At 44.0% G+C, this 26,885-nt stretch overlaps 1 protein-coding gene across 1 annotated transcript in view; it reads right to left on the reverse strand.

Moving 5' to 3' along the window:
* Positions 1–3,002: 3,002 nt before the first annotated feature.
* Positions 3,003–26,885, reverse strand: part of LOC137345824 (probable G-protein coupled receptor 139) — a 53,353-nt gene continuing 29,470 nt past the window's right edge. The window contains exon 4 of the mRNA XM_068009073.1: positions 3,003–3,937. Coding sequence (XP_067865174.1) covers positions 3,003–3,937 — 935 coding nt within the window. The remainder of the gene's footprint in view (positions 3,938–26,885) is intronic.

Here is a 26,885-nt window from a genome sequence, read left to right on the forward strand (position 1 = left end):
TCTTCTGAAGAACATAGACCATAGCATTAACGTCTGAAGAAAAACGTATTTTCTGCTACCATACTTTTGGATCATAAAACAAGGCGTCAGCGTTTGAGAATATGCAAAAGAACCAGTCAGATGTTAGCACCCAGGACAATGAAAAGACCAAATGGAACGTAGACTACTAGTATGTGCAGTTTGGAACAAAACAATAAAATATTGAATTATAAATCCAACTAAATTTAACAGACTTTCTGGAGGTTTGGCCTAAAATGTGCAAGAAGGGAACCCATCAACGGTGGCAGTCTCACAGAGAAGACACCAAGCAGTGGCAGCTGGAGAGAGAGCGAGAGAGAGAACTCCCGCTTTCTGAAGATATACAATGGAACGCTGTGGACATTGGAACCTCTTTTGAAAATTGAAACTTGCAGAGAATTGAAGGGATCACAGGATCACCGGGAATTGCATTATGCACGAACATCCACAGTTATGTGCTTGGAGAAGGGATCAAAGAAAATATGGATTTTTGAAAAAAATCTGGGAGATCCAACCCATTGCAACTGGGAGGAGTTTGGAGCCATTAACCTCAAATGATTTCATCATCACAAAGGACTGCATAACGCAGGGGTGTTCACTCTTTTCACATGGTGCGCTGCTTTAGAATCTTTGTCTTACATCAGGAGCCAGTGAGACAATTTCGGAAAGATAAAGGCATTAAAATATACTTTACTATTAATGAAAACAGCAACAAACGTACATTTTTGTGACGAAGCTTGAAATGAGAAGATTAATTTATTGACTTAGTTTCCCTTCACTTTGCTGGACACTGATTTAGTGAGATACCTGGCATTTCTGGTTTGCTTGCATAAGTTGTCAATGTTTGCCCGTACACTTGTTGTGGTGATGCAGTGTATTCCAGACAGATTTCATTCTGTCAGGAGTGATCTTGATCACTCTCTCCCTCTCCCTGTCCATCTCTCTCTCTCTCTCTGCTTCTGCCATTGTTCCCTATCACCCCCTCTCTCTCTGTACGCTCTGTATATCTCTCTCTATATATTTCTGTCTGCGCCCTCCTCACTCTCACTGCCTTATTTCTCTCCCTACATCTCACAGGTCTCTCCCTTTCTCTGGCCACATCTTTCTCTGTTCCAGCACTCTGTCTCTCTGCCCATCTCTAGCTCTCTCTGTCCGCCCCTCTCTCTCTGTCCGCTCTCCCTCTGCCTCCTAGCGCGCTCTCCTTTACTCTCTGCCCCTCCCTCGCTCTCTGTTCCCTCTCTCGCTGCTCCCTTTATCTCTCTCTCTCTGCTCCCTTCTCTATTTCTGCCACTCTCTCTCTCTGCCCCTCTCTCTGCGCCTCCTCTCTTTGTCCCTGTCCCTTCTCTCTGGCTGTAAGCCCTTTCTCTCTCACTTTCTGCCTCTCTCTGTTTGCCTCTCTCTCTCTCTGCCTGCGTCTCTCTTTCTTTCCCCTCTGCCCTTCTCTTTTCTGCCCTCTTTCTCTCTCTGTTCCCCCTCTCTCTGCCAATCTCTCTTTCAGCCCCGTGCACTCTCTCCTTCCCTCTCTGTCCTCTCTCTCTCTTTGCCCTCTCTTACTCTGCCCATCTCACTCCCTGTCTGCGCCCCCCCCCCCACCCCTCTGTCTGTCGCTCATCCTTTCTCTCTCTCTCTCTCTCTCTCTATATATATATATATATATATATATATGTTCACCCGCTCTCTTTTTCTCTATCTTTCTCTGGCAGTTGCAGAGAACGGGGATGCTCAGCAGATGGTTGGCTGCTCAGTTTTCAAAAAAACGGCAAACTCAGTTTCGTAGCTGGCAGTTGTTGACAGTGGGAACAGCTGCTTCCCAACTTTGGACAGATTCGGGATTTTCCGGTTGGCCAATGGGAAATTTCTCATCTCCAGTCACGGAGCCCAAGCGAGGATGAGGAGAGGCCCCTGGCACAGTTTACAGCGAGGACAGATGGAAAACATTGGCGGGCTGCATCCTGGCCCACGGGCCATAAGTTGAACAACCCCAGTGCAACGATTACGCGCAGTGAGAGGTTTTCAAATGTTGAATACGAAAAGAAAAAAAAATAATATTTTTTATTTGTAGTTTTGGATCTATGATACTTACAAAGTGCAATTTAGTTAATTGGGGATTTCTTTTCTTTTAGTTATTGCAATGAGTTAAAACGTGAAATCTTGTGCAATTCGTTACATTGGTCTGGGGGGTCATATCTTGTATTTTTGACGTTAATGATATCTCTGAGGTCGTAACAACATGTTAGGGAAACCAGGTTGGAGTTTCAAACAGGTACAATACAAAAACATGGTTGCCTAATTGATTTTATTTAGTTTCTGAAAAATCGTTATGTTTTTGCGATGAGCTGATGGTCCCTATCTCCCAGTTAAGTATTGCCTTGATTTTAAAATTCTCATCCTTGTTCTCAAATCGCACCATGGCCGCGATCTTCCCTATTTCCATTCTCTGCTCCAGCTCCAAAGCACTCTGAGACATCTGTTGGAATGCAGGAAGAAATCAGTTCAGTGGGGCAGGAAACAATGGGCTTACCAGGACAGTCCTGTTTGTGGATTTTGGGAAGGAGGTAGGGGCTGTATGGGGTTGGAGGCCATGGAGAGAAGATTTCCAGAGGTCAGTTATAGTCTTGGATACGATAGCTTGATGTTCGGTAGTGGGGCCATACTTCGGGGAGCGGTTGAAGGAAATGCCAAAGAGTTGTCATTCGACCGCTGGCCTTTAGAGGTCGGTGTGCCAGATAATAATGACACCATCCTTTTCAATCGGTTTGATGATGATGTTAGGGTTGGACCTGAGAGAGCGGAATTCTGAGATCTCTGTGCTGCTCCAATTCTGGTCGCTTAAGTACCCCAGTTTCAGTTACTCCACCATTGGTGGCTGAGCTATCAGTTGCTGTGGTCTAAAGCTCTGAAGTCCCTCCCTAACCCTCTAAGCTTTTCTCCTTCTCCTTTTCACAAGATGCTCCTTAAACCTATGTATTAGACCAAGCTCGTTTCTATCTGCCCCAGTATCTCCTTATGAGTCTTGATGTTAAATTTTTTTTAATGAAAGCCACAGGACGCGTAATCACATTCATCAATTCGTCTCTGAATTTGCTCTGGGACGCTGCATAAATAAAAGTGTTATTGCAAGCACTCAAACACCTTAGCATATACCCAGACTGTTCTGCAATAGTGAAAGGATCAGTGTAATTAGCTTCTAAAAATTGAACATTTGGAAAATGAACGTATATGAAACATATAAACATAACCATCCATAGCAGTATAAAACTTCCAGATATAACGAGCAGTAAAATGATAGATTTCTTTCGGTTCTCCATCTCTGGATCAGTGTGATTCTGAACCTTGTTGTTTCCTCGGAGTCCACTTCTCACTCTATTGGCCAGTACAATATGTCTGATGGTTAAGGCATTGAGCAGGATGATCAACACAAATGGTGCAAATGGGGTCAAAATTGTTTTAAACGACCAAAATGCTACCCATATGGGTAAGGTGTAGAAGCTTGATTTTACATAGCAGGACCATGGTACCTTGTCAATTATTTCCCTAGGTTCATATATAAAGTACATTGGAACATTTACTAGAATACTTAAGGAACACACTACTGCTATCACCAGAGTTGCAGTTTTTTCAGTACAATATTTTGGTCGTAACGTTTGATAACAAATAGCAACAAATCGATCAAAGGTGAAAGCCATAGTTAGCCAGACAGAGCAATCAATCGAAATAAAAAGCAGGGCCAGGTTGAGACTGCAAATCGGAGTATAATTCAGGAATGAATAAGGAAAATAAGCATCTTTAATCTCATAAAGAACTACTTCAAATATCAGGACCATTAAATCACCTGCTGCCATGGCCATCAAATAACGTGTGATGCATTTAGAGAGACCGCACTTTCCACGGGAGAGAATGATGATTGTCAGCAAATTAGCTGCAAAAGAGACAAAAAATTTTTTTCAGTTTTTTTTTCTATCTTTTCCCTTAAATCTAAATCTTTCTCCCAATCGAATCGATAAGCTTAGTAATTCTGTTTATTTATTTTTATTTCGAGATATTGCACTGAAACAGGCCCGACATCCCACTTAGTCTGTGCCAACCATTCACCCCCCATTTATACTAATCCTGCACTAATCCCATATTTCTACCATTTCCCCACCTTCCCCGACTACCTACCTATACTAGGGGCAATTTATAATGGCCAATTCACCTATCAACCTGCAAGCCTTTGGTGGTGGGAGGAAACCGGAGCAACTGGCGAAAACCCACCACACAGAGAACTTGCAAACTCTGCTCAGGCAGGACCCAGAATTGAACCCGGGTCGCTGGAGCTGTGAGACTGCAGACCAGTGCGCCACTGTGCCGCCCATGTTAAAACACATTTCTGTATAGCTGTACGTCCCAAACATATTCCAAGTCACTTCAAAATTTAAAAGAAAATGCTTCAATAAATGACATGGGTGGGTTTTCCGCTGTTCACCTGACTAAGGATTGTTTCCTTTTGCACTGTACGGCTGCAATAGAATCCGCCCAAATTTAATTTCCATTGATTTCAACCAGAAAGGAATGTCTGGCTCGGTGCAAGACGAACAGCCGATATTCATCTCCCTGTCCATCGATGCACAACATTGTACAACTCATACAATCATCAGAAATCAAAGCAGAAGCAGGATATTCGGCCGCTGGAGCATGCTGAGCCTTTTAATATCATCATGTCTGATCTTATTGTGGTCCAAACGCTACTTTGCTACCTGCCTCCGTAAGCCTTGAATCCCTTGTAGATCAAAAATCTGTCTAACTCAGCCTTGTAATATTCAGTGACCCAAGCTCCATCGCTCTCTGGGAAAAGAATTCCAATGATTAACGACGCTCTCAGAGAAGACATTCCTCCTCATCTCCATCTTAAAATGGATATTCCTTAGTTTTAATCTTTTCCCCCGAGTTCAATATTCATCCACGAGTGGAAATATCCTCTCAACAATAACCATGCCAAGCCGCCTCAGAATCTTTCATGTTTCAATATAATAATCTCTCATTCTTCTTAGCTCCAATGAATATAGGTCCAACCTGATCAAACTTTCCTCATAAAACAACTTCTTCATCCCAGGAATCAGCGTAATGGAACTTCTCTGAACTACGTCCAATGCAAGTATATTCCTCCTTAAGTTAGGAATCCAAATATGTATGCAGTACTCTGAGTGTCGTCTCACCAACTCCCAATACAGGTGAAGCAAAACTTTCCTACGTTTATACTCCATCCATTTGCAATAAAGGCTAATATTTCATTTGGTTTCATAATTATTTTCTGTAACTGCACGTTAACATTTTGTGATTCATGTACGGGTCACCCAGATCCCTCTGTACTGCAGCGTGCTGCCTTCTACCTCCAAGTAAATTATATTCTGCATTTCATTCTTCCTGCCAAAATAGACAACCTCATATTTCCCACTGCCAGTTTTTTGTCCACTCGCTTAATTTATCATTATCGCTTTGCAGACACGTTGTGTCTTCCTCAAAACTTGCTTTCTTACCTAACTTTGCAACATCTGCAAATTTGGCTACAATACACTCCGTCCTCCGTCCCTTCATCCAAGTTATTAATATAAATTGTAAGCAAAAGAAGTCCCAGCACTGATCCCTGAGGCACTCCACTAATTACAGTTTGTCAACCTGAAAATACACCATTTATCCCAACTCTTTTTTTCCTTGTCAGCCAATCCTTTATCCAAGCTGCTATATTACCGTCAACACCATGAGCTCTTAACTTGTGTACCTTTCCAAGTGTCTTTCTTGCTGAAAGCAGCATTATGTATCCACTATCAGGTGGTAGCGGGTCCGAACCTCAACACCTGTTTTAAGCTAAATGTCAGGTTGAATATATACTCCAATATCTCCTCATTTCAAATATCCTCAGCAATCATTCAATGTGAGGTTGAATTTGACAATGCAATTCTGGGAGCAATTTTTTTTTCTCTTCGAGAGCAGGTGGCAACTGTGACCTGGTGTCCTTCTCATGCTTTTTCTCAGACAATGGTCAGAAAAGGAAGATTTCTTATTGATGAGCATATGTCTGCGCATGGGCTGAGGAAACTTTGTAGATATACCAGCTCTTGTTAGAAACGTAGACGTTGGTGTGCTTCAGATGCAAACACCCAAAGCACATTTGAAATGTCATTTATTACAATATGCAATAGCTATTAATATCGACCAAGAGACATGGAAAGAATGATGGTGCCTTGCAAACAAGAGCAGTATCATTTGGGTGGCAGTGTGTAGGTTCCCAGTTAGCTGCCCGCTCAATATGCAGTTTTTAAGACCAAGAGAACTGCTGTTCACTTGAGGCATATCCTATTCAGCCATTTCTATCCCAAACAGCTGTGGCTGCGTGAGAAGATCTACTTAAATAGTTTCTCAACAATTATCCAAGATTTCTTTTCAAATAGTGTATTTTGGTATAATTGTTGCAACATATTTGGCGACATAATAAAGTCCTTTGACGTTCAATGCCAACAGAATTATGTAACCAGAAATATTTGCTTGTCTCACTTCCAAATCTCTGTCTAGAGCACAAACCTAAGCATTGCAAAATTTAGCTTGTACGAACATAGAATTGGAAATCCTGTGACGATACAGAAAACTCATCGAGTTAAAGTTCTCCCAATTTATGTATTCCTTGTGTTATGTATGATGCATTTCAATTTCCTTCAGGTTTCGAGCATTACAAACATTAAAAAAGAAATGTTCTGAACCTTTGTGTCATGTTTGACTCTGAGATGAACTTCCAGTCAGACATCCACACCATTACTGAGAATGGCAGTTCACATTTCTGCTACATCAACACCTCCATGCCTGCATCAGTGTATTTGTTTTTGAAACATTCATCCATGCCACTTTCTATCCCCAGACTTCACTACTCGAAAGTATTTTGGGCCATGATGCCATATTCTACCCTCTGTAAAATTTAGGTCAGCAAAAAGCTATTCTGCCTGTGCCTTTAGTCATGACGAGTCCCATTTAATCTATGAATACTGGCTCACAGACCAACATTTGCTCCTGGTCAAGCAACTGCAGGATTTTAACATTCTCATCATTTTTTTCAAATGTTTTCTTTGGCCTCGCCACGACTATCTCTGAATCTCCGTGCACCCCACAACTCTACAAGATTTATGAACTCACGAAAGTGTTTTTTCCCCTCTCTGTTTAAAAGCTAAAGGGTGGTGGTGGGGGGGGGGGGGGGGTGTTGGCGGTTCTGTGCACCTTTAAGACTGAAAGATGTGTTTGTAGTCCATGGGAACAGTTTGTCGGAGCTGTAAGCCTGTTACCTAAGCAACAGCAAGGACAATGCAGTCGCATGCCCTATTATATCAGTTTGACTGTATGTGAAGAATGGCTAGAACCGGTTTGATCTGGCAGACCAGCGAAGCATGATCTTCTTGAAGGAAAGATTTGTCTCTCTCTCAGCAGATAATCTACATTGGCCTACAGAGTGTGTTTCACCTAAAGAGAAAAATACCCCGAGAAAGGAATCTGTGCCTTGTGGGAGGTAGCAAATTCCTTTTTACTTCCAATCTCTAAGATGTCTCTGCCTCAGGAGTGACTTTTTGTCGCTTTTCGTGTTTCTGGGAGCTCTGGAATTCTCAATAAAGAGAGACTTCTAATTTTAAAAAAAATCTAAATCGACTAGTTGTTATACTCCGTGTTTAAATATCCATGACACCTACTGCAGCTGAAGTGCCTTGAATGCCAATCTATTACAGACTGTTCATCAACTCGCCTGGAGACTTTGAGTAGCATCTGGCTATTCAACTCTGGGACACAAAGAACAAAGAACAAAGAACAGTACAGCACAGGAACAGGCCGTTCGGTACTCCAAGGCGGAGCCGATATTGATGCCTCCTTAAACTAAAACCTTCTGCACTTCCGAGGACCGTATCCCTCTATTCCCATCCTACTCATGTATTTGTCAAGATGCCTCTTAAACATCACTATTGTACCTGATTCCACCACCTCCCCTGGCCGCAAGTTCCAGGCACTTACCACCCGCTGTGTAAAGAACTTGAACAAACAACGAACTAAGAACAAAGAACAGTACAGCACAGGAACAGGCCATTCGGCCCACCAAGCCTGCGCCGATCTTGATGCCTGCCGAAACTAACACCTTCTGCACATCCGGGGCCCATAAACCTCTATTCCCTTCCTATTCATATATTTGTCAAGATGTCTCTTAAACATTGCTATCGTATCTGCTTCCACCAGCTCCACTGGCAGCAAGTTCCTGGCACTCACCACCCTCTGTGTAAAAAACTTGCCTCGCACATCCCCTCTAAACTTTGCCCCTCACACCTTAAACCTATGTCCCCTAGTAACTGACTCTTCCACCCTGGGAAAAAGCTTCTGACTATCCACTCTGTCCATGCCGCTCATAACTTTGTAAACCTCTATCATGTTGCCCCTCCACCTCCATCGTTTCAGTGAAAACAATCCGAGTTTTTCCAACCTCTCCTCATAGCTAATGCCCTCCAGACCAGGCAACATCCTGGTAAACCTCCTCTGTACCCTCTCCAAAGCCACTACGTCCTTCTGGTAGTTTGGCTACCAGAGTTGCACGCAATATTCTAAGTGTGGTCTAACTAAGGTTCTGTACAGCTGCAACATGACTTGCCAATTTTTATACTCTATGCCTCGCCCGATGAAGGCAAGCATGCTGAAGGCTTTCATGACTACCTTATCCACCTGCATTGCCACTTTCAGTGACCTGTGGACCTGTACGCCCAGATCTCTCTGCCTGTCAATACTCCTAAGGGTTCTGCCATTTACTGTATAACTCCCACCTGCATTAGACCTTCCAAAATGCATTACCTCACATTTGTCATGATTAAACTCCATCTGCCATTTCTCCACCCAAGTCTCCAACCGATCTATATCCTGCTGTATCCTCTGACAATCCTCATCACTATCCGCAATTCCACCAACCTTTGTGTCGTCCGCAAACTTACTAATCAGACCAGCTACATTTTCCTCCAAATCATTTATATATACAACAAAGAGCAAAGGTTCCAGCACTGATCCCTGCGGAACACCACCAGTCACATCTCTCCATTCAGAAAAACACCCATCCACTGTTACCCTCTGTCTTCTATGACCGAGCCAGTTCTGTATCCATCTTGCCAGCTCACCTCTGATCCCGTGTGACTTCACCTTTTGTACCAGTCTGCCATGAGGGACCTTGTCAAAGGTTTTACTGAAGTCCATATAGATAACATCCACTGCCCTTCCTTCATCAATCATCTTTGTCACTTCCTCATAAAACTCAATCAGATTAGTGAGACACGACCTCCCCTTCACAAAACCATGCTGCCTCTTGCTAATAAGTTCGTGTGTTTCCAAATGGGAGTATATCCTGTCGCCAAGAATCCTCTCTAATAATTTTCCTGCCACTGATGTAAGGCTCACCGGCCTCTAATTACCTGGATTATCCTTGCTACCCTTCTTAACCCAAGGAACAACATTGGATGGTCTCCAGTCCTCTGGGACCTCACCTGTAGCCAATGAGGATGCAAAGATTTTTGTCAAGGCCCCAGCAATTGTTTCCCTTGCCTCACTTAGTATTCTGGGGTAGATCCCATCAGGCCCTGGGGACGTATCTACCTTAATGCTTTGCAAGACACCCAGCACCTCCTCCTTTTTGATAATGAGATGACTGAGACTATCTACTCTCCCTTTCCTCGGCTCATCATCCGCCAAGTCCTTCTCTTTGATGAATACTGATGCAAAGCACTCATTTAGTACGTCGCCCATTTCTTCTGGCTCCACACATTGATTCTCTTCTCTGTCCTTGAGCGGGCCAACCCTTTCTCTAGTTACCCTCTTGCTCTTCATTTATGTATAAAAAGCCTTGGGATTATCCTTAATCCTGTTTGCCAATGACTTTTCATGACTTCTTTTTGTCCTCCTGATTCCTTGCTTAAGTTCCTTTCTACTGTCTTTATATTCCCCAAGGGATTCGTCTGTTCCTAGACTTCCAGCCCTTATGAATGCGTCGTTTTTCTTTTTGACTTGGCTCACAATATCCCGCATTATCCAAACTTCCCAAAACTTGCCAAACGTTTCCTTCTTCCTCACAGGAACATGCTGGTCCTGGATTCTAATCAACTGACATTTGAAAGACTCCCACATGTCAGATGTTGATTTACCCTCAAACAGCCACCCCCAATATAAATTCTTCAGTTCCTGTCTAATATTGTTATAGTTAGCCTTCCCCCATTTTGGCACCTTCACCCAAGGACTACTCTTACCCTTATCCACAAGTACCTTAAAACTTATGTAATTTTGGTCACTGTTCCCGAAATGCTCCCCTACTGAAACTTCGACCACCTGGCCCAGCTCATTCCCTAATACCAGGTCCAGTACGGCCCCATCCCCAGTTGGACTATCTACATATTGTTTCAAGAAGCCCTCCTGGATGCTCCTGACAAATTCTGGCCCATCTAAGCCCCTTGCACTAATTGAGTCCCTGTCTATATTAGGGATTTTAAAATCACCCACCAGTACAACCGTGTTAGCTTTACATCTTCCCAAAATCTGTCTACATATCTACTCCTCTACCTCCCCGCTTGCTGTTGGGAGGCCTGGAGAAAACCCCCAACCTCGTGACTGCACTCTTCCTATTCCTGAGCTCCACCCATATTGCCTCGCCTCGCGACCCCTCCCATGTGTCCTCCCGCAGTACAGCTGTGATATTCTCCTGAACAAGTAATGCAACTCCCCCACCCCTTTTACATTCCCTTCTATCCCGCCTGAAGCTCCTAAATCCTGCAACATTTAGCTGCCAATCCTAACCTTCCCTCAACCAAGTCTCTGTAATAGCAGCAACATCATAGTTCCAAGTACTAATCCAAGTTCCAAGTTCATCTGCCTTACCTGGATACACCTCACTGAACCGGAAACATAACCCACCAAGACTTACAACCTAGTTGCTATATTATTCCTAAGAAATAGCTATAATTTAAAACATCATTTTAGAACTGGTTAACCATTGGTTTTTGAATGTATGTGTGTGTTCATGAGGGTTAGGAGGAATAAGAAGTCATAAAGTCTTTTCAGATATAGATTTATATCAATATTGCTTAACATTTGGTTTATTAATATAGTTAATCTGTTGTTGTTTAAAGATACCTGGTTTGGTGTATTTTATTCTGCGTGTCAATAAATAGTTTAATTTGGCTAATTTTCGGTAGGTGGGAAACTTTATAATATGCTGTGATCTGTGGAATAATGAGTTTGAATTCACAACAAATTATTCCCGCCTAGGTCGTAACAACACATTTAATTATGACTTCTTGAACATCTACTACTGATGTTCGCGTCCAGAGCTGTCTAAATGATGACATCTGCAACTCTCTCCCACCACACTCCACGTTGCTACCTCCTTTTCTCTGGTAACACGCTCCTTAAAGCCCACACTTTGACCAGGATTTTGGCCTTCTGCCCTAATATGGCTTTATGTAGCTTGGAGTCAAATTTTGCATTATAACGCTCTTGTGAAGCACCTTGTTACATTTTCGCACGTTAACGGTGCTATATAAGTACAAGTTTTCGTTGCTGGTGTTATTATTTGAGGGATATAGTATATGCAGCAACACTACAGATTTCAATTACTGGGGGCGGATCTGTTGATTTCTTCTGGTATCTTCAACTCTTTGTAGCTAGAACATGCAAACCTATTAACATAAGAAATATGAGCTGGAGTAGGACATTTATCCTTTTAAATATACTATGCCATTCAACAGGATCATGGCTGATCTTGTACCACAACTGCACTTTCTCACAATATCCCTATATCCCTTAATACCAACTACACCTTTCCATACTAATCCCATATCCCTTAATGCCCTTATGACCCCTGCCTTGATTATACGCAACAACCACGCATCCACAGCTCTCTGAGGTAGAGAATTCCAAAGATTCACAACATTTTGAGTGAAGAAATTTCTTCTCATCTCAGTACTACATGATAGAGACCTTATTCTGAGTCTAGTGACCCCGTGTTCAAGATTCCTCAGCGAGGGAAAACATTTTCGCATGATCTACCCTCCAATTCTCTTAAGAATTTTATGTGCTTCAATTCGACCACCTCTCAATCTTCCAAACTCTGGGGAATATAGACTTAGCCTAATTCATCTCTTCTCATAGAACAATCAACTCGTCACAAGAATCAAACGAATGACTCTTTGTTGCACTCTCTCGAGGGCAAGAATTTCATTGCTTAGGTACGGGGACCAAAACACCACACAGTTCTCCAGGTGTGGCTTACCAATACCCTTTATAATTGTAGTAAGAATTATTTCCTCTTTATTTCCAGGCCCTTAGTAACAAATGCCAACATAGCATTTGCGTTCATCATTGCTTGCTGTATCTGCATGTTGACGTTCTGTGATTTATTTACAAGGGCACTCAGGTCTTTTTTTAATGCAAACATTACCCAGTCACTCAGCATTAAAAATGCTCATAATAAAACACACTAAAGTGGATAATTTCACATTTTGCCAGATTGTGTCCCATCTGCCACGTTCTTGCCCATTCACCAAACCGATTTCCCTCTGCCTCTATGCGTTCTCCACACTGCTTCCCACTTAATCTTGGATTGTCAGCAATCACGCACACGTTTCATCCAGTCCCCTCATCTAAGTCATTCATATAGATTGTAAATAGCTGAGGCCAATTAAAAATGTTCTTTTGATTTCCACTTTCTGTTTCAGACCATTAATCAATTCTCAAATGGTAATAAGAGTGGTGCAGTGCTTAGCACCGCAGCCTCACAGCTCCAGCGACCCGGGTACTGGTCGATTCTGGGTACTGCCTGTGTGGAGTTTACAAGTTCTCCCTATGACCGCGTGGGTTTTCGCTGGGTGCCCGGTTTCCTCCCGCAGCCAAAGTTTAAATGGTAAATTAGCCAATTGTAAATTGCCCCTAGTATAGGTAGGGAATATAGGATTTCTTTAGGGTTAGTATAAATGCGTGGTTGTTGGTCGGCACAGACTTGGTGGGCTGAAGGGCTTGTTTCAATGCTGTATCTCAAAATAAATACTGCATTACCCCCAATTCCATGAGTCCAGACTTTGCGTAATAATCTCTTGGGTGGTATCTTATCGAATGCCCTTTGCAAATCCAACGACACTGGTCCACCCAACAAACTCTAACAAATCTGTCAAACAAAAGTTCAATTTCATAATTCGTGTTGACTCTGATTAGCCATGCTATGATTCACTAAGTGTCCTGTTATTACGTCCTTAATAATGGAAACCCGCATTTTGACGACGTTATATATTACGTTTTATGCTATAATGGCGTTATATTTGATACCTTTCTTCTTTACCTCCATTGTAAGTATGGAAGGCAATTTGTTTTTTTTAAGGGAAGCGATATCCTCCGTGTGCGTTTGTCTTTCCATGCCTAGAACAGGCGATGGGGGAAATGCCCAGATGTAAAAAATGAAATCTATCTATACTTACCAAATAAATCACAGCATGGATTTAGGATTTCAACAGAGCAAGAGCTGTTGGATATGTTGAAGTATCACTTGTCTGATTATACTTTTCGGCCTCACAGAACAAACTCACTTCAACTTAAAGCAATATAGCAGATCGCTCAGGTTCTGGTTCAACCACTTTAATTTGCACCGAAGCACAGATTTATTGAGTGGTTGCCAGTGCTCCATAACCTTGTATGACATAAACACATAGAGACCATCGTGTCCGTCATTTTCCGGAGCCGGTAGCAATGATAAAAATTCATTCCTGCTGTCCCAACTCGGAAAATTAGTGACCATGGATATGAAATTGGTCTTTGAGCAGCAGCATAAAACTGGTAACAGCGAATTACCAAATTACTTATCTATTGGGTTCCTCAGCGCCACTCTGTGTTCCATCAAGTTGATTCGAAATTACCAGGTGGTAAGGAACAAAATCTCCATCATATTCGGTAGTAATGATATAAATACATCAACACCTTCGAATTGCAACCAAAATGGTTTCTGCCCGTACGACTATGCATGATGCCGACTCTGAGACCGGCCCTCAAAACTAGTGCAGAATGAACTCATACTGAATAGCAATCTGCTTTACGCACCGTACCCAATTTTGCTTCCCATTGACCTCAACATAAACAAACATCAGACTGGATGTAAAATAAGCTACTCATTCGCTCTGAGCCTATTTCATGCTACTAATGAAGACCAATTTCAGCCTCTGAATCTCGACTTTCAGTCTTTTTCAATTGCTGGTGGCCAACTGAATTCACCAGAAGAACACCCAGAACAGCTCATGGTTGGGAACTGGAGAGTATCAGTGGGCCCCGAAGCTGGTCTGTCAGCCGGTTCGTTATACTAATTGGAGTCAATATCAGGGAAGCTACAATGCACCAGCAATGCACCAGATTGTTTTTTTGTGGGGACTGGGGGTATCTCTTCTATTTCTCGGCATAATTATGTAAGATGACATTGCTTTGGCTTTTTCTTAACTAGCTTTTGAGTATCTCTTAAAGGAATTATTTCTTTGTCAATAGTCATGATACTCTGCAAGTAAAACACAAAATCAAGACAAACAGGTAACATGATTAAACTGACACAGTAAAGCACTATTAGGGATGAAGATTAACTAATTATTAACGGCTTACCTGGAACACCAATTATTGCAAGAATAGGGTAATAAATATTTTCTATCTGTATGATTACTGGCAATGTCATATTCAGAGAGAAGCGGTGTTGCCTGCTAGCGCTATGGGAACGCAGATCTTCTGCTTCCAAAATAAAGTCTTATTTATAACAGTGAATAAACTCAAGTGCCGCATGGGCATTGCTCAATGACTCCCAGTAGTTACAGTCATTTAAATGAACAAATAAAGTGGAGCCATATTTGCTCCTGTTAATCAGTGATATTTGATAATGATATTGTCCGCTGAAAATGTAAAGACTAAATAATATAGTTGCCATCATACGATCCAAATAAGATATTTCGACATCTGCATTAATACAGCAATAGTACAAATGGTACAAGACTCCCGATTTGGAAAAAAAAATATTTATAGTTTCGTGCAAGGCAATTGATGACCCCCTTCGCTGTTCTGATGCAACTTTATGCAAGCTCAATAAAATGTGCCTTATCTATTGTTTGGAAGCATTACAACCTTTTGGACTTAAAATTGAGTTCAATAATTTTACTTCATAATCTATGATCCTATTTATTTTTATTTTTGGGTGGCAACTGTTGGTAATGCCTCTGTATTTCCCATGAACACTTGCACGAAAAATATCTTTGTGTATTTTCTTGTCTCATTACTGCTGCCTTTTTGCCTTGTACCAACATCTCCTTACCATTTAATATCTCTGCCTTCTTCCCAACCCCCGACTATCCTGTTTGTTATTTTCATCCGCTCATCCCTTTACCTGCCTCTGTGCTTTCTTTGAACATGCAACATCTTTGACTGTTTCAGTTATGCTAACAGGTCATCGACCTGAAACACTAGCTCTGTTTCTCTTTTTAGAGATGCTGCAAAGCTGGCTGAGTATTTTCTGAATGCTCAGATTGTATTTCAGATTTCCAGCACTCGCAGTATTTTGCTTTTTAAGAGTTTTTCTAGGAGGGTTTGTGGCATCAGATGGCGAGAATTGGTGAGGTAAAAGGGCATGTGTTGCATCTCCAGTGTGGGCATGGGAATGTGCTGTGGGAAGGATAGGGAGAGTTGGTAGCGATTGATGAGTGATTCAGGGAATTGCAGATGCAACCGTACCTAAAGAAGGCTGAAAGGGTATAGGAGTGGTCGATCTGGTTGGTGGTGACATCACGCTGGGGTTGCAGAAATGGTGGAGAATGGTCCGCTGAATGCAAAAGTTGGTGGTGTCGGAGATGAAGACAAGGGCGATCCTATCGTGGTTCTGGGAACAGGCTGAGAGCAGAAGTGTGGACATGAAACAGAAAAAAGTAGAATACACAGCTGAGGAAAAAGCAAGGTATATCGGAACAGTTGTGAGGAAGTTCAGTCCAGATATCAAAGGGAGTATTTGGGTTTATGCTGAAAATTGGGAGATAGCCTCGACCGAAAAATGGAGGGCAAAAAGGGAAGAAGGGAAGTGCAGTGCCATAGATAAACCATGTAAAGGCAAGAGAAGTGTGAAAATGGGAAGAAAAGTGGATGAAATTTCCCAGTTCAAGTCGAGTGCAAGAAAAATCAGCGCTGCAACCAACAATGTGCTGGTGCAGGGGTGGGGGTGGGGGGGAGTGGGTGGAGGTTTGGGGGGGCGGGAGGGCGGGGGGATGTGAATGCAGTATCCTGGGTAGGACGGGGAAAATTATGTTTATTATATCCCAAGAAACATGAACCACAGAGGGAGAAATACGGATTCTCATAGAACCTTTTTTTATTTGGAGGAAATGAGATGAGTTAAAGGATACGTTCTTCACTATGTGGACAAAGCTGTAGACAGTGGCCAATCCATTTCCTGCGCTTTTGGCTCACCCACCAGCACGCCGCCTGCTTCCTCCCCATCTGTTCCCAACCGACTCCAATCGCCGTGAAAGACAATTAAGTCCTCTTGGTTCTCATCTTCCACCACACCAGGCATTGAACCATAGAAGAATAAAATAAAATCATAGAATGGCGACAACACAGGAGGAGGCTATTCAACACATTATGTCCATTTTAGCTCCCTGCAAGAGCAATATGTCTAGTCCCACAGCACCAGCCTTACCCCGTAGCCAAAGAGCCAAAGAGTCATACAGCATAGAAACAGGCCCTTCGGCCCACCGTGTCCATGCCGACCATAATGCTTATCCATGCTAATCCCACCTGCCTGCATTAATTCCATATCAATCTATTCCATGCTCATTCAAAAGAACAAAGAACAAAGAAAATTGCAGCACAGTAACAGGCCCTTCGCCCCTCCAAGCCTGCGCCGATCCAGATCCTCTATCTAAACCTGTCACCTATTTTCTAAGGGTCTGTATCTCTTTGCTTCCTGCCCATTCATGTATCAGTCTAGATACATCTTAAAAGATGCTATCGTGCCCGTGTCTACCACCTTCGCTGGCAACGCATTCCAGGCACCCACCACCCTCTGCGTAAAGAACTTTCCACGCATATCCCCCCTAAACTTTTCCCCTTTCACTTTGAACTCGTGACCCCTAGTAATTGAATCCCCCACTCTGGGAAAAAGCTTCTTGCTATCCAACCTGTCTATACCTCTCATGATTTTGTACACCTCAATCAGGTCCCCCCTCAACCTCCGTCTTTCTAATGAAAATAATCCTAATCTACTCAACCTCTCTTCATAGCTAGCGCCCTCCATACCAGGCAACATCCTGGTGAACCTCCTCTGCACCCTCTCCAAAGCATCCACATCCTTTTGGTAATGTGGTGACCAGAACTGCACGCAGTATTCCAAATGTGGCCAAACCAAAGTCCTATACAACTGTAACATGACCTGCCAACTCTTGTACTCAATACCCCGTCCGATGAAGGAAAGCATGCCGTATGCCTTCTTGACCACTCTATTGACCTGCGTTGCCACCTTCAGGGAACAATGGACCTGAACACCCAAATCTCTCTGTACATCAATTTTCCCCAGGACTTTTCCATTTATTGTGTAGTCCACTCTTGAATTGGATCTTCCAAAATGCATCACCTCGCATTTGCCTGGATTGAAATCCATCTGCCATTTCTCTGCCCAAATCTCCAATCTATCTATATTCTGCTGTATTCTCAGACAGTCCCCTTCACTATCTGCTACTCCACCAATCTTAGTGTCGTCTGCAAACTTGCTAATCAGTCCACCTATACTTTCCTCCAAGTACCTGTCCAGATGCCTCTTAAATATCGCTACTGTTCCTGCCTCCACCAACTCCTCTGGTAGCTCATTCCAGATACTCACTATTATTTGTGTGAAAAATGTACCCCTTTGATCGCCTCTAAACCTCCTCCCTCACACCTTAAATCTATGCCCTCGAGTTTTAGTCACCCCTACCATGGGAAACAAACTCTCGCTATTGACCCTATCTATGCCTATCAAAGTTTTATATACTTCTATCTTGTCCCCTCTCAGTCTCCTTTGCTCCAGGGAAAAAAGACCCAGCCTATCCAATCTCTCTTTATAACTCAAGCCCTCCAAACCAGGCAACATCCTTGAGACTCTTTTCTGCACCCTCTCCAGTTTAATCACATCTTTCCCGTAGTGCGGCGACCAGAACTGCATACAGTACTTCAAATGCGGCCTAAACAATGTTATGTACAACTGTAACATGACGTCCCAACTTTTGTACTCAATGCCTCGGCCGATGTAGGCAAGCATGCCATACACCTTCTTCACTACCCCGTCTACCTCTGTTGCCACTTTCAGGGAACTATGTATTTGCACCCAAGGTCTCTCTGCTCAACAACTCTCCCCAGGGCCCTGCATTTCACTGTTTTTGTCCTACCCTGGTTTAACTTCCCAAAATGCACCACTTCACCTTGTCTGCATTAAATTCCATTTGCCACTCCCTTGCCCACCTTCCCAGTTGATCTATATCCTGCTGTAACCTTAGATAACCTTCTTCACTGTCCACTATACCACCAATCTTGGTGTCAATTGCAAACTTACAAATCATGCCCCTTATATTCACATCCAAGTCATTAATAGATATGACAAACAACAGAGGGCCCAGCACCGATCCCTGTGGTACACCACTGGTCACGTGCCTCCAATCTGAATAACAACACTCCACTACCACCCTCTGCCTCCTATCACCAAGCCAATTTTGTATCCAATTTGCTAGCTCACCCTGGATACCATGTGTTCGAACCTTCTGGACCAGCCTACCATGCAGGACCTTGTCAAAGGCCTTGTTAAAGTCCATGTAGACAACATCCATCGCCCTGCCCTCGTCTATTCTCTTGGTCACCTCCTCGAAAAACTCAATCAAATTCGTGAGACATGATCTCCCACGCACAAAGCCATGCTGACTATCCCTAATCGGACCATGCCTTTCCAGATGCATATAAATCATGTCTCTCAGAATCCCTTCCAGTAACCTTCCCACCACTGATGTAAGGCTCACCGGCCTATAGTTCCCTGGCTTATCCCTGATGCCCTTCTTAAACAAAGGCACAACATCAGCTATCCTCCAGTCTTCCGCTACCTAACCCGTGGCTAACGATGGTACAAAAATCTCTGCCAGGGCCCCAGCAATCACCTCCCTTGCTTCCCAGAGCATCCTAGCATACAGCTGGTCAGGTCCTGGGGATTAATCCACCTTATTGCGCTTCAAAACCTCCAACACCTCCTCCTTTATGATGTTGATGTGCTCCCGGATATCACCCACCCCCCCACCCCACCTTGAACCTACGAGCTTCCATGACCTTCTCCACAGTAAATACGGACGAGAAATATTTATTTAAGACCTCGCCCATTTCCCGTGACTCCACACATTAATTGCTGCACTGATCCTTAAGAGGAGTTACTCTCTCCCCAGCTACCCTTTTACTCTTAATATGCTTATAGAATCTTTTAGGATTCTCCTTTATCCTATCTGCCAGGGAAATCTCATGGCCTCTTTCCTTTACTGTTCCTGGGCAGAATCCTGGCATGTGCCTCATCCCCCACCATCAGCAGCTCTGTAGGTGTACCAACATAGAATGCAGCGTTTCAAGAAGGTGGCTAAACAACACTTTCTCTGGCAATTAGGAATGGACAATAAGTGCTGACCGTGCAAGATGCCCAAAACCTATGAATGGAAGATACATTTTTAAAATAAGTCTCATAGTCAAGTGTGTCATGAAGGGAGATGATTCACATGGAGAAGAATGGTCTTGTGTGGGAGACTCTGGAATAAGAACCTGAGGGATGGGGGGTAGGGTCTCATATTGGGGGAAGAGACTCACCAGTGTAAAAATCTCATGGGGGAGTAATCTAATGGGGCGTAAGGGTCCCATGGAGGAGAAGACTCGACAGTGGGGAAGTCTCGGTGGGAAGACTGTAAAAATGAAAAGTATCACTGTGGGCATTTCACGGGATTGGTGTTTCAGGGATTCGTGTTTCCATTGAAGAGGGGTGATTGATTTCGTTGGGGCAGTTTCACGGGGATGTATTTTTACTGAGGGGGGATAGTTTCAAGAGCAGGAAAAGTCTCAAAGGTGTCTTACCAATGCGAGTTTCAGGGAATGGAGTCTCACAAGTTAAATAATGAGTCTCTCAAAATGAAAAGACTGAGCATGGAAGATTCCCACGAGGTGAAGAGTCTCAAGGAGTGAGGGGAAGAATATCATGGTGAGCCTCACAGTGGGGGAAAGGGTATCATGGTGGGGTGTTGAGGCTCACCTTGTGGGGAAGATGCTCACGAAAGGGGGAAGGACAATAGCATCACGGTGGGGTACGTTTTAGAGAGTGGGGGCAGAGTCTCATGGTGTTGGGAAAAATTCTCACAGGCTGGAGACTCACTGAAGTGTGACTGAGGTCGGGTCAGACCGGGGAAGATGAGAGTAGTTGGTGGGGTGTTTCTCAAAGGCTGAAGAACATCACACGGAGGCTGAGAGAGGAACCTCTAGAACAAAGATTCTTGTGGTGGGAGAAGACTAACACAACAGATAGATTCACGTGGGAGATTGCCAGAGTCTCGGCAGAGAATCACGAGCAAATACTCTCGGGGGAAATCGTCTCCTCGGGAAATGCCTCGGGCCAAGGATTCGCAGTGGAAAGAGTTTTAGGGGGGAATCTCGAGCAATGATTATTGGGCAGAAGCATCTCGGTGATAACGTCATGGGGAAAAATCATGGAAGACCCTTGGGGGGCTTGTGTTGAACAGAGTCTCATTAGGGTGAGTTTCAGTAAGGAGGTTCACAGGGAAGGAGATCTTCAAGGGATGGAGTTTCAAGTGGTGCGTGTTTCATGGCCCGTCATTTTACACGATGGGAGCTAAAGGAGGGACAGTATCATAGGCTGGGAATTCCACAGAAGGAGATTCAAGGGGGAAGCACAATTTCTTTCATGGGCAGAATCTCTAGGAAATGGAGTCTTGCGGGGGAGGGGGGGTCTTGGGAAAGAGATCATCATCAGGGAAGACAGATTCATGGGCGAAAGGGAATTTTGCGGGGCTTAGTCCAGATCTGCAGCATGTGGGGATAGAGATTTTCATGTGAGGGGATAGTTTCAATTCGGAAGAGTTCTCGAGGGGTAGAGTTCTGATGAGGGCTGTCAGGGAGGAGTTTCTGGGAAGGGTCTAATAGAAGAGTTTCAAGGGGAATGCAATTCACACAGAGAGCAGGATCTCACAGATGGAGTTTCACACATGATATTTCAGGGGGTGGGAGATTCATGGGCTGGTAGCTTCACAGGTTAAGTATTTTACGGGGGTTGTATCAAGGGGTGATCGTTTCATGAGGGTCACATTCACAAGGTGGTAATTTCACGAGTCTCTGGAGGGGCTCATGGCAGAGAGTTTTGCAGACCTGGAGACTCTATGTTGGGAAGAAAGCCACACGAGGGAAGCAAGACTCGCAGGATGAAGGAAGAATTACAGGATGGAAGAAACACCTCAGAATGTGGGTGATGAACACTTCACATGGGATCAATTCAAGTTGGAGTTCCATGCCTGCTAGAGTGGGGGGACGAAGCTAAGGGGACTAGTATCAAAGGAGGGAAGAGATAACATGAGATGCGGTGGTAAGATTTTGAGGAAGAAATTTACATGAGGGGTCAGTTTCATGGGAACAGAGCTTTGCGGTGGGAGGAGACTCCCCAAGGAGATTCTCACTGTAGGTAATTTCATACGGCGTTGGAAAGGGCGTGAAGAGACTCATGGTTGTGGAAAGTTACACGGCAGGGTGAGGGCCTCAAGGCGAAGATTCTCATGGGGGTCTTAAATCTCACGGGGAGAGATGCATCTCACGTGATTTTTAGGGTCATTGGCTGTGGAAATGCTCACGGGGATTGGAAAGTCTCAAAGAAAGGGTGAGTCTTGTGCATGTGAAGATTCATGGGGAGAGATGAGTCTCACAGAGGAGTCGATCTCACAGGCATTTGACTCTCATGGGGGAGTGAGACTCATAGAGGCAGTGACTCTCATGGGCCATGAGTCTAATTGGCGTGGGTGAGTCATATGGTCAGGTGTGCTACACTGGGTTGAGTTGCAGGCGGGTTGAATCCCCCGGGGGCGGGCTGAAACTTACTGACAGTGGATGATTCTCATTGCAGGTGGTGGGAAGAGCCTCTGTGTGAACAGAGTCCCATGGTAGGGCAGAGAAACGTGGTGCGTGACTCATAGGGGGAGCATGTCGTGTGGGAGAGTCTCAAGGAGAGAGTTTTACATTGGGTGTGAGTCTTCTGTGGTGGAAAAGCTCGCAGCAGCGATTAAATGTCACATGAGTGGCAAAGTGTCTCACCATGTGAGATTCTGACAGGGAGAGTCTGATGGTTAGCAGTGTCATGAGCAGAGTTTCGCTCGGAGATGGAGTCGCCATTAAGAGGTGGAGCGCTCTCAAAGTAGGGCAAGAGTCTCACAGCCAGGAGTCTTTTGGGGCTGCTGTCCCATAAGGACGAGTCTCGTGGTTGGATGTATTCTAATGGATGGGTGGTTTCTCAAAATGCGGGAGACACTCATGACGGAAAGTGAATCTCAAAGGTGGGGAGATACATGGAGGAAAGAGTTTCAGAAGTTGGAGGTGACGGTTCTTTTGGATTAGCTGACTCGGGGATGATTCCTGGAGATCAATCATCTTATGGGATGGAGTGTCATGGTGGAGAAGCTTTCAGGAAGAGAGTGTTAATGAAGGAAAAGCCTCTCTGCAGAGCAAGAGTCATGCAATGAGGGACGAGAATCACAAACAAAAAGTGCAAGAGTTTCACTGAGTGAAAAAAATCACACCAGAGAATAATATTCAGGGAGGGAGACACGGAGGGAAGGGTATGAGGTGGGAAAACTCTTGTGGGTGGAGTGTTAGAAGTGGAACAGTCTGATGGGAGGATACACCGCACGTCCGACAATCATCTCGCTGGGTGCAGAGTCTTGGGGAAGTAAACTTGGGGGAAGTATCGCGCTGTGGATGTGTCTTGCGAGGAAGAGTCTAGCGGAATGAGTCTAAGCAGGAGAGATTCACTCAGGTAGTATCACGGTGTGTAAGATTCACAGGCAGGTAGGTTTATGGTGGGGTTGGTTACCATAGTGGTAGTTTCACGGAGGTGGTGGTGCTAGTATTTCCCGTTGTGGTACATCACGGTAAAATAGTTTTACTGGGTGGTAATCTCACAAGCAAGATCGAGGTATCTCACGGATGAAAGTTTTCAATGGAGGAAGTGCCATCGGGGGATGAATCATGCAGGCTTGAGAAAAAATTCACATGTTGGGGTAAGAACCTCACAGGGGGAGCTATTCATGTGGAAGATTCCACGAGCCTAAGAGTCCCATGGGGATGGATGAACACATGAGAATGGAGAATTTCACAGGCAGAAGTAAGTCATGGTGGTGGTGGTGGGTTGTGGAGTTGGGGTGGAGGGGGGGTCGCTGGCGAGGCGGCAGATTCACTAGGGGCGAGTCTCATGGGGTTCAAGACACATGGTGTCGGGTGAGTCCAATGCGGTGGAGATGGTGACTAGCACTGGATGTGGGTTTCATTGCATGGTGCAGTGCAGGTCAGGGCGGAGTTACAGGGGAGGGAGAGGTGTCTGGCAAGTGGGACATTGAAGTGCGACAGATAACAGAGGGAAAAGGTCCAGGGGGGAGATTATTTAGAAAGGAATCTTGAGGAAAGTGTATTGGCGTGAACGAGTCTCGCAAGGTGGACAAGTATCCCACATGGGCAAAGAATGTCATGAGGCTAAATGTCTTACGCTGCGGGGTGCAGGGGGGTGCGAGGGTAGTGGGGTCTGTTTTTAAGAAGACTTTCACATGGCTACAAGTTTCATGTGGAGAGGGGAACTTCCCAGGGGGAGAATTTAATGCGGGGTACTTCATGCGGGATGGATGTTTCACAGGTCAATCATTTACAACACTCTCGTTGCGCCTCATATGGAACATTGTGTACTAGTCTGTGCATGGTACATTACGAAGGGTGTCAAACGTTGGCAAGGGTACCAACAAATGTTAACAGATGATTCCAGGGAAGAGGGACCTCAGTTATGTGGAGAGTTTGGGAAGTTGGCATTGTTTTCCTTAGAATAGAGAAGGGTAAGGGGTGCCCTGTCAGAGCTTTTCAAACTTATGAAGGTAGAATAAATTAGATATACAGCACTGAAACAGGCCCTTCGGCCCACCGAGTCTGTGCCAAACATCAACCACCCATTTATACTAATCCTACACTAATCCCATATTCCTACCAAACATCCCCACCTGTCCCTATATTTCCCTACCACCTACCGATACTAGTGACAATTTATAATGGCCAATTTACCTATCAACCTGCAAGTCTTTTGGCAGGAAACCGGAGCACCCAGAGAAAACCCACGCAGACACAGGGAGAACTTGCAAACTCCACACAGGCAGTACCCGGAATCGAACCCGGGTCCCTGGAGCTGTGAGGCTGCGGTGCTAACCACTGCGCCACTGTGCAGGATAAGGTAATAAAAAAAAAAGAAAGCTTATGCCAGATACCTGGAGTTCAACACTAACTGGTCTAGAATTCCATGGCTTCACTCTCTTAACTTGCATAAATAATGAAGTGACACATGTAAGTTTCCATTCTAGAGGAACAGTTCCTGAATGGAGATAACATTGGAAGATCATGGCTAAGGCATCTTCCATGTTCTCAGCTACCTCATCTAAATTATCTGTTCACAGGATAAATAAAACAGAATATGCTGGAAGTGCTCAGCAGCACTGACAGCATCTGTAGAGAGAGAAACAGAGTTAATGTTTCAGATAGATGACTTCTTTATTATTGAAGCATTATCTGTTTTTATTTCAGATTTCCAGCATCTGCATCAATTTGATTGTGTATCTGGTCCTTCGGATTTGGCACTCTTTAGCAAAGTGTGTTTTTCATTGCTTTTATTCTGTTTACGTTAAAGTTGGTTGATCCTTATTCCTGATTTTTTTATTGGTTTCCTAGCGATGACCCGAAGACTATTCCCTTCCTCTAATGTGATGCAAAGTAATTATTCCACATGCTCGCTATTTCTAATGCAGGTGGAGGATTGAGAAACGGAAGGATAGCTTTGTTCGTAGCATAGGAGGGCCCGACAGATGAAAATAACGCCTTCATGATATGTTTACATAGGCAGTTGCCATTATACATGCAAGCATCGAGGCTTGTAAGGGAAGTGCTCCTCATAACTTAGATATTGTATATAAGTACACAGAAATAACTAAGGTAAAAATGCACAACCTCTAACAGACATTATGGCTGTATGAAAGAAGGTGATGTCTCACCAAAATGGATTACATTTTGGATAAGTTAACTTATTTGATGGAGGATAATATTGTTATGAAGGTGATTCCATAATTTAACACTTTAAACCATAGAACCATTCAGACCGGCGTGTCCGTGCCAGCCAATAAAAAAACGAGCCACCCAATGTAACCCCACCTTCCAGCACCAGGTCCATAGCCTTGCCGGTTACAGCACTTCAGGTGCATGTCCAGTTGTCTATTAGAATAATTGAGGGGTTCTGTCTCCTCCACCGTTCCTGGCAGTGAATTCCAGGCACCCACCACCCTCCGGGTGAAAAAGGTTTTCCTCATGTCCCCTCTAGTCATTCTAACAATCATTTTAAATCTGTGCCCTCTGGTAGTTGACCTCACTGCTAGGAGAAACAGGTCTTTCCTCTTTCCTCTCCCTAGGCCCTGCATAATTTTGTACACATGTATTAAGTCACTCCTCACCCTACTCTGTTCTAAGGAAAACGAACCTAGCCTGTCTAATGTTTTCTCGAGCCTCGACAACATTCTTGCCAGTCTCCTCTGTACTCTCTCCAGAGCAATCATGTCATTTCTGTAATGTGGTGACCAGAGCTGCACGCAATACTCCAACGGTGGCCGAACCAGTGTTTTATACTTATCTAGCATTGCATCCCTGCTTTTGAATTCTATACCTCAGCCAATAAAGGAAAGCATTCCATATGCCTTCTTCACCACTCGATCTACCTCTCCTACCACCTTCAGGGACCTGTCGAAATGCATTCCAAGGTCTCACACTTCTTCTACCCCTCTCAATCTCCTCCCATTTATTGTGTATTCCTTCGCTTTATTTTCTCTCCTCAAATGCATTACCTCACACTTTTCTGGACTGAATTTCAATTGCTATGTTTCCGCCCATTCAACCAAACAATTGATATCTTTCTGGAAACTACAGCTATCCTCTTCACTCTTAACTGCACGGCCAATTTTTGCATCATCAGCAAATTTTCAATAATGCCTCCCACTTTTATGTCGAAATAATTAATATATACTACAAACAGCAAGGTACCCAACATTGAACCCTGTGGAATGCCACTGGAAACAGCTTTCCATTCACATAAACATCTGTCGACTACTAACCCTTGTTTCCTGGCCCTGAGCCAATTCTGGATCCAATCTGCCACCTTCCCCTGTATCCCATGGGCTTTCATTTCACTGACCAGTCTGCGTTGTGGGACCTTGTCAAATGCCTTACTAAAGCCCATGTAGACCACATCACTGCAGGACTCTCATCAAGCCTTCTTGTTACTTCCTCAAAAAACTCAATTAAGTTCGTATGACATCACCTTCCCTTAAGAAATTCATGCTGATTATCCATGATTAATCCGTGCCTTTCTAAGTTGCAATTTATCCAATCCCTCAGAATGGATGATAACAATTTTGCCACCACCGAGGTCAGACTGAGGATGCATGTTTAAATGTTTGTGACCATTGGTTTATTTGAAAGACTGAGAAGATGCCTGGATT

Source organism: Heterodontus francisci, chromosome 29 (assembly GCF_036365525.1).
Source record: "Heterodontus francisci isolate sHetFra1 chromosome 29, sHetFra1.hap1, whole genome shotgun sequence".
Taxonomy (NCBI): Eukaryota; Metazoa; Chordata; class Chondrichthyes; order Heterodontiformes; family Heterodontidae; genus Heterodontus; species Heterodontus francisci.